Source organism: Trichechus manatus, unplaced genomic scaffold (genome assembly GCF_000243295.1).
Source record: "Trichechus manatus latirostris isolate Lorelei unplaced genomic scaffold, TriManLat1.0 scaffold00030, whole genome shotgun sequence".
Taxonomy (NCBI): domain Eukaryota; kingdom Metazoa; phylum Chordata; class Mammalia; order Sirenia; family Trichechidae; genus Trichechus; species Trichechus manatus.
The window spans coordinates 20,245,016-20,258,058 of NW_004443966.1; the positions used below are offsets into that span (position 1 = coordinate 20,245,016).

Sequence of the window (13,043 nt, forward strand, 5' to 3'; positions counted from 1 at the left end):
ACACACACACACACACACACACACACACACACACGGGACAGTGCCCCTGGATGCCTGGCCCCTCTAGACACCACACTCAGATACACTCAGACGTGGCTTTGGGTGGACACAGACCCTGAACAGACAAGGAGTTCTGAGTTTGAATCTCCACCTTTCCTGACCTTGAAAGCCACTGCTCTTTCTGGGCCTCATTTCATCATCTAAAATGGGGATGGACTAGGTGATTTCTAAGACTCCTTCTAGCTTGGCCTCCTGGGCCCTCAGAGCCAGCCCAACTTTTCCTTTCTCTAGCAGGGCAGCAGCTGTATCCACAGCCTCAGGCATCACTGGGCTGCCAGCGCCTCCACCGTGGGCTCTGGCTCTTGGGAGCTGAGCGATGCTGTGTGCAGGGCCGAGTGCCAGGAATGAAGCTGGCACTGAACAGCAGCCCAGGCAGCTCCAGGCCTTTGGGCCTAGGGCCCAGCCAATTTCTGTTCTGTTCCTGTAGAACTGTCTCTGGATTCCATAGCTGGAATCTCCTAGCTCAGTGAAAAATAAAAACTCCAAATGATGTGCTTATCTTCCCACTTCTTACTGACCTCTGGGAGTTTTGGGGATCACAGCCCCCCAATCCTATGCTCGGAGAGGTGTCCTCTACCTCCTCACCCACAGTTTCATAGGAGAGAGGAGAAACCAGATGCTAAGTATGGAGTGTTTTCTGTGGGACACCCCTCTGGTGCCAGCCCCTATAAGATGTTCAAACTCTACCCTCTCAGGGCCCTGGGGGAGGGTGGGGTCTCTGCCCTGACTGAGCGCCAGGCCCAGCCTGGAGCCCATGAACTAGGTCTGGGCCTTGATGAGGATGTGGCAGCCAGCTAGCTGGCTGGGGATGCACCTTGGGGGCGGGGTCTCTGGGGTATTACCTGAGCCCACAGGAGGATACACTCAACTGCAACCATAGCTGTCTCTGGAACCTTCCCACCTTGAGGATGGAAGGTGTCAAAAAAGAAGGCAGAGCAAATGCCTTCCAGCCTTGGCACTGCTATTTGACTTTGACAGGTCCCTTCCCCTCTCTGGGCCTCTGCTTCCCCTCTGTAAAATGAAGAAAAAAATCTCATCCTGCTCACTTGTTGGGGAATCCAGGAAGCAGGCCATCCCAGGGGCTGGGGCAGGAAGAAGGCTGACTGTAGGTGCCCTCTGCCTTAGGGTCTGGGCTCCCAGCCTGCTGCTGAGGCCTAGGCCTGTGGGGAAGGCAGCCAAGACTTATAGGCAGGAACAGCCATCTGAAGGTTTAGTTTCAAGGGCAGCCTTTCCACTCGGCCTTCTTCGTAAACTAAGAACAAGGAACATAAAACTTATCTAGTCGGTGATGTGGAGAGGGATGCGGGGAGTGGGAGAGAGAGATTGAGGAATTAGGAAGGGAGGGCAGGGAGGGACCCAGGCCCAGGGTTGGAGCAGTACTGCTCGGCTGTCAGCTGGGCCCCGCTCTCCTGAGCATCCCGGGGAAGGACCTGGTCTTTGAGCTGCTCCTAGGCTGCCCGGAAAGACCCTGGTGGCCACTGGACCAAAAAAGGCCTCCTGACCTTCCTGGAGCTGGAGGAGACCCAAGTCAGGGCCTCAGGCTGGGCGGGGGGGCCGTGGACCCCCTTAGCAGCGTCAGCAGCAAGGCCCACGTCAGCACTCCACCCTCCAGGGGCCTTCTGCCTAATGGGAGTGGACAGACCCCTTCTCCCTCAGTGGTTTGCAGGGCAGGGGAGGGGTTGGTGAGGAGACTGGGGGAGCTTGTACTCACTGAATACTCATAAAATCCGGCTGGCTAGGGCCTGGGGTCAGGGAGCAGGAGGGGACCCCAAAGAAGCCCTTGACCTATCTGCACCATCCCTGGAATGGAGTAGCGGAGGCTTGGGAGAAGGAGGCAGCTCTGGGGCCCGGAAGAGACGGGCAGGAGGGCAGGCGCAGGTCCCCGGGCTTGCTGGCCTCGCCCTGTCTCCCTCCAGCAGTACGCCTCTTTCTTATACTCAGTGGGTTTCTGTCAGTCTGTGTCCCTCTTGTTTGAGTCCCCACATCCTTATCCAGGCTCAGGACTGCACCCTTGCTCTCAGTAGGGGCTGACCTGGCCAAAGGAGAGCCCTCTCTGCACCTGCCCACACGCCCACGCCTTCTACATCCACTGTTACTCTCCTCCCTCCTGTTTCTGCTCCTCGTTTATCTAGACACTCCCTGGTGTGATGCAAGGACCTTGTAGAAAGCCACTACCCATCAAAACTTCCCTTTTCACAGTGCCTAAAACCCCACCATTAGGGCACGGCGGTAGTTCAGAATAAGGCATTTACCTCCCCAGGCCCTCCCCTCTCACTCCCTCCTGCTCTTCCCTCTTTCCTTCTTCCTTCTCTTCCTTGCAGGCAGTCTGAAGATGCAGGAAGTGTTAAAAGGTGGTGAGAGAGGCCCTCAGGTCCCACCCCACACACCCTCTTTTGGGAGGCAAGGATGGCCTGGCCTGTTTCCCCTGTCCCCACCCTCAGGGCCTCTGGCTCTGTTTCAGGGGATTTCAGGGGGATTGGTGGTCAGCCCAGCCCCGCCCAAGGAGCCCCCAGCCCCCTTCTCCTGTCCTCACCCACCCACAGCCAGCCCAGGCTGTGACTTTCCTGAGGCCAGCTGGCCCCCAAGAAGGAGGTGGGAGGGTGATCAGGGAGCTGGGTGGATCTCCCCTTCCCCCAACAGCCAGATGGTCCCTCCTCAGACATTGAAGGCCCCAGGCGGGCACCAGGGACATCTAGGGGACGTTCATTTGCTGAGCCCAAGCTCTAGCAGTGCCTATCGACCCAGCTGAAGCTCAGCCCTGGTGAGGCTGGGAGCTTCTGCCCTCTATCTTCACAGACCTGACTGAAGAGCCACAGAGCCCATTGCCCTGCCTCAAACCCACTGCCTGGCAGGCAAAGCCGTCCCCAAAATCAGAGGCTTGGGAGAGCAAGGAAGCCAGGGTAGGCTGGGTCCAGGGAAGCAGCAGCATTGGAGCTGCCTCAGCCTTATTCAGCGAGAGCTGTGTGTGTGTGTGAGAGAGAGAGGTCGTGTCTTTACAGGTCGGTGAGCTCATACCAAAACAAAAAAATCAAACCAGTTGCCATTGAATCAATTCTGACTCATAGCGACCCTGTAAGACAGAGAACCGCCCCATAAGGTTTCCAAGGCTGTAAATCCTTACAGAAGCAGACTGGTAGGTCTGCACTGCCAACCTTCTGGTTAGTAGCATACATGGCTTTAAATGTTTTTGTATGTGTGTCTGTGGCCTGTTAGTGTCTGTGTCTGTGTGTCTGTGGGTTTTTGAGTATATGCATGTGGCTGTGAGTTACCCTGGGGGAGGGTGGTCATTGATGTGTCCCCAGCCTCAGCACTGGGCCATCTTCCTCTCAGGAAGGGCTGAGACAGCAGGCTGGCTTCTGGGGACAGGAGCCCTTTTCGACGGCCTCCTAGAGGAACCAAGGCTCTGTGTCCTTCTCCATGCCCCATTAGCAAAAGAAAAGGCAGGCTGAGCACAGGGACACCTGGGTCCCTCAGCTGGCTCCAGAGCCCCACCTGGCTCTCCCAAGCTTCAGGGGCTTGGGAAACTGAGTAGAGGTGGGAGAACAGGGCAGGGTGGGGCACCCAGAACATTGCTGGTGGACGTCTGCTCTGCTTTGAACACTTTCAGAGTGTTGACAGTCAGAGGCAGAAACAACCTCCACACCGTCCCCAGGAGGGAAAATACATTTTTAAAAAGCTGACCAGCAAGTTTCCCAGAGGCCTCTGCCATTAGGAAAGGAGAGCTCTATGGAGAGTGAGCCACCCCCCCGAGCCTTGATCCTTGACAGGTGACCTGGACTCAACCGGCCTAGAGGCCACCCAAACTCTACCCAGGTAGGGCCCCTCCCTAGCAGCCCCAGCTTACCAGGCCTTCCCTGCACCCAGTCCTTCCATTTCAGGCCCCTGTTCTCAGACAGCCAATGCAGGTATCACAAATAAAAAATTGGGGTCTGTGGGCCACCCTCTATCCTACCATCCTTCCGTTCAATTAGTGTTCCACCCTCTGTCCTTCCTCGTTCCCACGCCCCCTCCCTCCAGTCCTCTCCATTACCCTCCTTTCCCTCACTTTACTTATTGAGGTTTTTGTGTCCAGCCTATTTCCAGAGATAATCTGACGTACGTTCCTCTCCCAAGATATGAAAATAACACTTTACTGAATTCTTATTATGCACCCAGCTCACGTACAATATCTCATTCAATCCTTACAGATTCCCACAAGGTACTTATTATCCTCATCCTCATTTTACAGAGGAGGAAGTTGGGGTTATTCAGTGGGCCCCAAGCCTCAAGGCCAAATGTGGTCTAGCCAGGATCTTCACCCTGGCAGCTGGCTCCTCCAGCCCTCTGGACCACTATTCCACACTGCCCTCCCAATGGCCAGGCCAAGACCTTCCAGGAGATTAGCTCCCTTCTGGAAGCCCTTTCCTGTCTGTAAGGTAGACTGAGCATCTTGGTAGCATCTGAGAAGTCTAGGAAACTGCTCCCTTGGGTAAAGGGTGGCTGCCCAGATATGTGGGCACCCCTCCCTTAAGTCCCTGGGGATGCTCGCAACAAGTGCTTTTCAAATCAAGACCTGATTTGGGGGGTCCTGGGGGCTAGGTATGAGCACGAGACACCCCAAAGGACGCCCTTCTCCCTACTCCAGCTCACTGCTCACCACCAGCCTAGGATAAGAGAGGTGGGTGCCTGAAGGTAGGATAAGAGAGGTGGGAGCCTGAAGGTAGGATAAGAAAGGTGGGAGCCTGGAGGAGCCCTGTCTGGGGTGAGGGAGTGTGCAGTCTGAGCTCACAGCAACCTGCAACTGAGCCTGTCCTTCTCAAGGTACAGATGGAGCTCTGGGGTGCAGAGGGCAAGGGCCTTGCTCAGACTCCCAGCCCCGTGCTTTCCCCTTGCTTCTGCTCCCTTAGATGGTGGGCAGGGATGGCAGCTGGTCAGCCTGAGTCTCCCCATCCCCCAAAGCCTGAGAGCAGGAGATGGATGTGGCTATCACCCCACCACCCTGTGACCTCCTCAGCCCTCCCTCAGGTTACCCAGCTTTTTCTGGGACCCCTCCAGCCCCACCTCTGAACAGGGGCTACCTGTGCTGCTTTCCCAGGGCAAGAAAAGAAGCACAAGTACAGAAAATAATTTAATAGTGAAACAATGAATTACATTCTTTTTACCCAGCCTCCTGCAAGGAGAACAGAGGACTTGCCCCAAGGAGCATTTAAGGGCAGAAGGCTTAGAAGCCACCAACACCCTCTCATTTTTTAAAAGAAGCTCCAGATAACCCCAGGTGTGTACATTTTGCTCCAGACTACACTCTCTCTGCCCTCTGAAAGCCCAGGCTGTGGGCTGAGGAAGGATTTGCAGCCCCACTGGAGAGGTGCGATAACCAAGGCCCAGAAAGGGGAAGGGGCTTGCCAAGTCCCCTGTGAGGGTAGCGGTACTGTCAGGCCTAGAACCAGGTCTCCTGGACTGAGCTGATTCCTCTGCAGGCAAATGGGTCAGGCAGTCCCCATGCTTCTCCCTCCCAGGTCCCTGAATCCAGCCCAGGGCCAGCTCTGTGGCAGTGAAGGAGGTGGGAAGGATGAGGACTGAGGGCCCTTCCTCAGAAACAAGGCATGGGTTTCTCAAATCTGCCCTACCCTTACACAAAGTACCTTCTTGTCATGCTTGAAGGATTATTTTAAAATTCTGAGGTGGTGGGCAGGGGTTAGCTCCCAAAAAGACTGGTGAGTTCTGTGGGGCTGAGGAGACATTGTGGGGGTGGGTAGTCCCTGAGGGGTCTGAGTGCCCCATTCCAGTGCAAGGAGGGAGGTGAGCTGGAATAAGGGCTCCCAGGAAGGACGGCACAGGGGGTGCTGGCTGCTGTCCAGGAGGGGGCCAGCACAGAAGTACCCTGCAGAGGGCCCCTGCCCTCTTCTCACAGCAGAAATGCTAGAAGCCTTGATGTTCCCTCCCCGTGGGGTGGGGGCTCAGACACAGAAATCAACAGGCTCAGAACCCAGCAACCACCCAGTAACAACTTTTTCAACTTCCAAGGTGGGGATCACATGGAAGCAATACTCTTCTCCCAAGAGTCCTGGCCCCTCACCCCGGGGTGAAGGCCCAGTGCTCCCAGTTCACAGGATGGGTCACTGGACCCTCTGGGGGATAAAGAGTATCCCCAGGGAGGCTGGGGACCCTGGGGTGTAGGGGTCTCAGAGTTGCCCACCTAGGAAGTCCCCTCTCTAAGGTGCTCCCCAGGGCTATAGAGGGCCACGGAATTCAGGGCATTGATCCACAGGTCCCAGCCAGGGGTGGTGTACCCCTCAATTCCAGGTAGCCCACAGTCTGTCCAGTCATTCTTCTGGCGTCACTGCAGGGTGCATGCTGTGCAGGGCCAAGGGGGTGGGTCAGTCTCAGGTCTCTGGTAAGAGGCAGAACCATGGCCACCCCCCAGCCCTCGCCCCTCTTTGGGAGAAGGATCAGACCCTAGGGCACAACTCACAGCTACGAACCGACTCCAACAGCCCCTCTTTGTCCAGGGTCTCTGCTTCCCAGCGAGACTCCCTCATCTGTGGGACATATGGCAGCACAAGGGGTGAGAGGCAGCCAGAGACAGCGACAGGCGGCCACAACCAAGAGCCACTGAGCACCCAAGAGTGTAAAGAAGAGACAAGGATGGAGAGCCCTTCGGATGGAGACTGGAGAGGGAGACACACACGAGGGGCAGGGCACAGACAGCCACAGGCAGGAGGAGCAGAACCCACGAATGCTCGCCCCGTGCAGCCCCCCACACCCCCACCTTGACCTGCTCCTTCAGGTATTCAGCTCGAGCCATGAGATTCTGAACCTGCCAAGGAAGACATGCTCATGGGTGTGGGTGGATGGGCTCCCTCCTCAGCCCTGGAGCTCTCCAGAACCCTCTGCCCCATTAGAACGGCTTCCCCTCTGAGAGCTCTACCTGCTCCCTCCTCCAGGGAGCCTTCCTGACTGCACCAGCCCAGCAGACTTTCTGTGCTGGTTCCCAGATCCTGACAGTCCTATTGCCCTGATCTGAGCACCCCAGCCTTGATGGACCACATGGGGCTACCCACTTACCAAGTCTGGGAGGTCTGACTCCCAGTCTTGAACACCCTGAGGAGGTCCCCACAGACCAAGGAAGTCCCCACAGAGAAGCAGAGTGAAACGGGAAGAGGAAGCCCCCCAACCCTCCCAACCCCAGCAGGCACCTCAGCATGAAGCAGCTCCCGCCTCCGGCCAGGGGGCTCCGCTGCAAAGAGATAGGTGTGGTAAGGGTAGGGCATCCAGGGACTGGGCAGGGTGTGGTGCTAGAGGGGCCTCACCTGCCAGCAGCAGCAGCAGCTCCCCCAGGCTGTGCTGGTACAGGTCCAAGGCATCCTGCTCCCTGCCAGCTTCCTCCTCCTGCAGCCACATGGACAGCAGGTGGTTCAGAGTCATGACCTGGATTCCTCCCTGCCCCACCTGGGCCCCTCCTACTGGGCACCCACCTTGGCCAGGGCAGCTGAAGCCATCTCCAGGGCAGCTAGGAGGCGCGGCTTGTCCCGGGCCATCTCTGGGAGAAGAGCGCAAAGCCTTAGGGTGAGGGGGGCAGCCTGTCTTCTTGTCTCAGGAGCCTTCCCCAGCCTGTCTCCCCTTCAGGCTGCAGGGTGGTTTGCTGGGAGGCTGGTGGGTCAGCCAGGGACTGGGCCTACCTCTGAGCAGGTCTCGGGTGGAGGTTCCCTGCCTCAGCAGGGCCTGATTGGAGGAGGAGACGATGGCTTTGAGCTCCTCAGCCCGGGACACGTACTGCCCCACCTGTAGGAGGGCGAAGGGCTGAGGAGGGCTGCCCCACCCCTGCCTCCCTCCATGGGCCCCACTAGCCAGCACCCACCTCCAAGTCTTCCCTCTGGGTCCTCAGGCACTGCCCCAAGCTGTAACCACATGCAAGGGGTCAAGTGAGGCTGGCCTGACCCCCTCCCAGCTCTACGTTACAGGACAAAAAGTCTAAGTTCTGAGACAGCCATTCCCCAGGGGCCCTGGGATCCCTGGACTTTCCCCTCACACTCACCCTACGTCCTCGTGGAGACTCTCTACTCACCCACCTTTGCCTTAATTGCCTCCTTCCGCTGGGCATCCACTTCATCTGTAGAAAGTGGGGTTTATATGAGGAGTCTCGGGGGTGACCCCTGCCCCACTCCAAACCCTCCAGGGCCCCCAAAGGCGCCAAATTCCAGGTTTACCCTCTGGATGGAAAGTGCTGGAATCAATCCCTGGCCACCATGGCTGACCCCACCCCTGCTGCACCCAGGGCTCCAAGCCTGGCCTGGGACTCACAGTGCAGGGCAGGCACGAAGAAGTCCAGAGCCTTGCAGTAGAGAGATAAGGCAGCCGCCGCGTCCCCCTCCTGGTCCTTCTTCACGGCCTGCACCACCAGGGCAGTCTGGGGGGCAGGTGGATGAGGAGGCATGCCCACCTCCCACCCTCCTATGCTCAACAAGAAGAGGAAGATCAGGTCCCCGGAGCCCATCCCCGGCCTGCTCACCGCTTGTGTCAGGCTCCCCCCACTGGGCATGTGCTCCAGGTCCACCCAAGGATGAGCGAAGAAGTCCTGGAAGGAGATGCGGCGGCTGGGGTCCCGCTCCAGGAGGCGCTGCAGCAGGTCCCGGCAGTCACGGGAGAGTGGGGGCCGCAGGGGGAGCTGCAGGGCCAGGGTATAGATCGCAGTGGGCTCCAGGACATCAGCCCCTGGACCCAGGGGCCTGTAGGATGCCCCAGAGGTACATGTTTGATAGGTGGAGAATCTGAGACCCGGGAGGAACAGTCATGTGGCAAAGTGGTGGGACCAGCAGAGAGCCAGGCCTCCTTCCATGGGCTCCTCCTGGTCTCTCACTGCCCTTAGCTGCTGTACAATCTGGGGGCTCCTGGGACTATGGGCCTGGGAAGGCTGGCTGGGTCTGCTTTGCTTTCTCCCCACAGAGGCCCGCACAGCTCTCCGTGGGGTGGAACCTGTGCTGCCCATTATGGGCTGATCTGGGACCCCGAGCACCTCGACTTCCAGTGGCCTGGAGCCCACACTCCTGTCTGTGGCAGGTGGGAGTGAGGTCTCCACCCTCAGGGCCCTGACTCCCCCGTCTCCCCAGTTGCTAGACCCACCTCGATAACCCGGTTGCTACGGATCTTCTCTTCCAGCTCTGAGAATGACCTGGAGGCAAAGGGGGGCTGCCCGAAGAGGGCTTCTGTGGAGGGAGGCAGAGGGGAGGCCGGAAGGGGGCGGGGTCAAGCCTGGCCTGGCCCACTCCTGGGGAGGGGGCCGGACACCCCTCAGAGCTGGGAGCCCAGGGAAGTGGAGTGAGAGTTCTCACTAGAGCCGTTTAGGAGTGGCCCAGAGAGGCCTTGCCCGAGGACACACAGTGCAGACCCCAGGGCAGGGAGCAGGAGAGAGCTCTTACCATACAGAATGACCCCCACAGACCAGAGGTCCACACGGGCATCATACTGCCGCTGACACACCATCTCTGGGGCCATGTAAAGGGGGGAGCCTCGGAGCACATGTTTCTCGTCCCATGGGGACATGTGCTGTGCAAAGCCAAAGTCTGCAGGCAAGAGGCCGGGCATCAGGGCTCAAATCTCAGCTGCTTCCATACCCTGGACTTTGAAGCCTCTGCCCTGGGTTCCAGCTGCAGGGCCCCACCTCCAGACTCGCCAAGATAAATCCTACTTCCCTGCCTTTGCTCATGCCATTTCTGTTTAGCCTCGGATGTCCTGCTACATTGTCCTCCTGGGTTGTAAATTCTACCCTCCTGCACAGCCTCTCAGGTACCCTTTTCCCAGGAAGCTCATCCTGATCACACTAGCTACATAGACAGGGCCCTGCTAGGGGTTAGAACTCTCCCTCACTGCTCCACCAAGCTTAGGTGATGCAATACCACACTCTCTGGCTTCTAGCCTTGAGTCAAATCTTGTCGGTACCCACAACCACTGCCTCCCTATCCCCTAACCTAACACCCTCCTAACCCCTGCTATAGGTTGAATCACAGTCTGAGCCCCAATCCTGGTGACAGACTGAGCCCTGATCCTGACCTCAAACTGAGCCTTAACCCCACCCATTACACTTCGGGAGTGTGGGTGACCAGCGAAAAGTTCTATCTTTTGGTGATGGGACCCAGCCCTGGATCTCCCAGCCTGCCACTGTCTGATAACTCAACAGAGAGCTCCATGAGAACCATGGGTGCTGAGTGAGCCCAGGCAGAGGAAGGTCTCTGCACAGCACCCCCTCCAAATCACAATCCTGCTGTTCCAGACACAGACCTGCCAATTTGAGGTGCGGCTTCTCCAAGGAGCTCAGCAGAATGTTCTGTGGCTTCAGATCCAGATGAGAGATGTTCCGTTCATGCAGGAACTGCAGGGCACTAGCTGGAGAGTGGGACCCATGCAGGGAGAGAGGTTAGAGGAGCCCATCCCCCACCTGCCTCTCCCCACTCACACAACCCTCTTCTGGCCTGGCTGGTCAACTGAACGCTTCACATATATGCTCCAGGCTCCTGCCACTTCTACGAGTTTGTCCCCTGCCCAGAGTGTCACTCCTCTTCCCTTTTGCCCCCTCACAACCCCCCTCCCCCCAAGAAGCCTCCCTGGATGCTCCAGCACTTTAGGATCTTGCTCTTTTCCTTGGCAAAACACCTGGGTCCTTCCCATTGGGTGTTGGAATATTCTACAAGTTCCTTATATTATGTTCTACGTGTGGAAGCCTAGACTCCCACAGACGGAGGCTCCTCCCCGTTTCTCACACAACATTCTTGAGCCAGAGCTAGCCACATGGAAAAGACAGGGCCATGAAAATCCAAGCTGCGGCAGGAGACAATGTAAAGTGTGCCGGGGCTCCAAGCCTGGGGCGGGTGGGGTGGGAAGGCAGAGAACACAGAAAGCAGGGTCAGGCTGGGGTGAGTGGCTTTTACCTAACTGCTGCATGAAGACACGAGCCACCTTCTCAGGCAGAATCCTGCGGGTATGGATGAAGCGAGACAGGTCGCCACCTGCGCAGAACTCCATGATGAGGTAGATGTTCTCACTGTCCCACTGTGGTTAGAGGTAGAGAGGTAGCCTGAAGACGGTATCCCCTCTCCAGCCCCTTTGGGGGTGGCTCCACCCCAGGCCTGTACCTGGAAGTCTTTTAGTTGTACAATGTGGGGGTGTTGAATGCCCTTGAGGATCTCAATCTCTGTCAGGAGGTTTTCCACGGATGCCTTGTTCAGACTTTTCTTGGCCACACACTTTATGGCTACGACCTCACGGGTGTCCCTCTGGAAAGACAGGAGATTTGGGGGCTCTGCCTTGAGGGGGCCAGAACACTTGCCTGGCTGGAAAGGCCCTGATTCCCCCCCCACCCCACCCCGGGCCCATCCACTCCAGGCCAACATCCCAGTTTGCCCTTTTCAGCCTAATGAAGCATCTGGATTCTGGATTCCCAGTCTCCCAACCCAGCCTGGTGTTGTCAAACTCTCTGCTCCATAACCCATTTCCTTGTATTCTAGACTGTTCCCGCCAAGGCATGCGACTCAGTGTTCTAGAACTGCCCACTCTGCCTCCTAACCGGGTCCAGGCTTCTAGAACCTGTCCCAGACTCCTCCCAGCCCACGCAGAATCCTCGTTTTGAGCCTGTTCTTCAGCCACGGACACCGAGGTTCCATCGAGTCTCCAACCCCGCAAGGATGTCCATCTGCCTCCTCAGACAAAACATGGATGTGTACATGTGTTTGTTTTTAACGCCTGAGGGTGGCGGTCAGCTCCAACCTTCTCCATAGACTGGTTAGCAGGAGGCAGGACAGGCTGCCTGCCCTGACTGCTCTCATACCGTCTCTAACCTCTCGCCGTTTCCCACCCGGCTGGGCTTATTCAGGGTTTGGCAAGCCAGGGGCCAGACCCTCAAGAAGTTCTCCTTGTGCCCCCGAATTCCGGCCTCGCACAGGGAGCTAGCCCCTCGCTGGGGCACCCCCGGGGTCGCCCCGCCCCCGCACTCACCTTGGCGTAGGCCTTGTACACCGTGGCGTACGTGCCACTGCCCAGCCGCTCGGTGAGAACGAAACCGTCCAGCCTTGGGGCGCACCACCCAGACCCCGCCATCCCGGCCGCCCCGCGCCCACCCCGCCCCCAGGTGCTTCCTGGTTCCCAGCGCTGGGTTCCGGCCGGGAGCGGAAAGTTGGAGAGCGGGCGACCGGGCTGGAGTCTACGCTGCCCCCAGCGCCGCCCGCCGGGAGTGCAGCGCAGTGGGCGGGAGGCAGGTCTGTGAGCCGTGCGCTGGCTGCCCCCAGTCCCCACGGCCACGCCCCGCGCCCCAGGCTGCACCCAGCAGGGCGCCTCCCCCCGACTCCAACCCTTACTGGAAATCACACCATCAGCCAGCCCCCTCAACGTCCATCTGGGGATACTGGGACCCTGCGGAGGAAAGCCGGGGACAGCGGACGATGTCACTTGGGGAATCCAGGGGCGGTTTATCCAATAGGCAAGATAAGCATGGTGTTTTCCTTGCATACCAGATCATCTGTAGTATTAAAAGTTCACATTTTTTCCACCACATCATAGATTCTGCTTCTAGGTATGGCTGGCATGTCTCCACCAACCCCACAGCACCTTTCTACAGAATCAAAGCCTCTTTTCAAATTTACGATCCCTGACAGAGACAGATGACCTAATAAAGTAGATACTGGCTTACTTGTGTGTATTTACTAATCTGTACTGAACCATTTCACATGGGTCTCACTGGTGAAATGGTTCACTACAGAATAGTAGTCAGTACACACAAGTTAAAGTGTAATGGTTAAGAGTTATGGCTCTAACCAAAAGGTCAGCAGTTCAAATCCACCAGCCACTCCTTGGAAACTGTATGAGGCAGTTCTTTGTCCTATAGGGTCGCTCGACTCACAGGACTTTGCTTACTGGGTCATCTGCCCCAGGGTAATCCCACCTAGGTACAGACAGCATCCTGCGGGGTGGCAGGAAGATTCAAGGAGGCCTGCCTCCTTCCCCAGCCCCACCCAGCA

The 13,043-nt window shown here is 57.7% G+C and overlaps 1 protein-coding gene across 1 annotated transcript; it reads right to left on the bottom strand.

Moving 5' to 3' along the window:
• Nucleotides 1-6,277: 6,277 nt before the first annotated feature.
• ULK3 (unc-51 like kinase 3) lies at nucleotides 6,278-12,126 on the bottom strand. The gene is made up of 16 exons (XM_004374752.2): nucleotides 12,025-12,126; nucleotides 11,166-11,306; nucleotides 10,962-11,082; nucleotides 10,315-10,419; nucleotides 9,456-9,599; nucleotides 9,160-9,242; nucleotides 8,549-8,704; nucleotides 8,341-8,446; nucleotides 8,109-8,149; nucleotides 7,719-7,821; nucleotides 7,515-7,579; nucleotides 7,350-7,428; nucleotides 7,236-7,276; nucleotides 6,809-6,856; nucleotides 6,512-6,578; nucleotides 6,278-6,393 (listed from the first exon to the last, which is right to left on the bottom strand). Exons 1-16 carry the CDS (start codon nucleotides 12,124-12,126, stop codon nucleotides 6,377-6,379), a joined length of 1,419 nt encoding a protein of 472 aa, XP_004374809.1. The 3' UTR covers nucleotides 6,278-6,376.
• Between the last annotated feature and the right edge of the window lie 917 nt (nucleotides 12,127-13,043).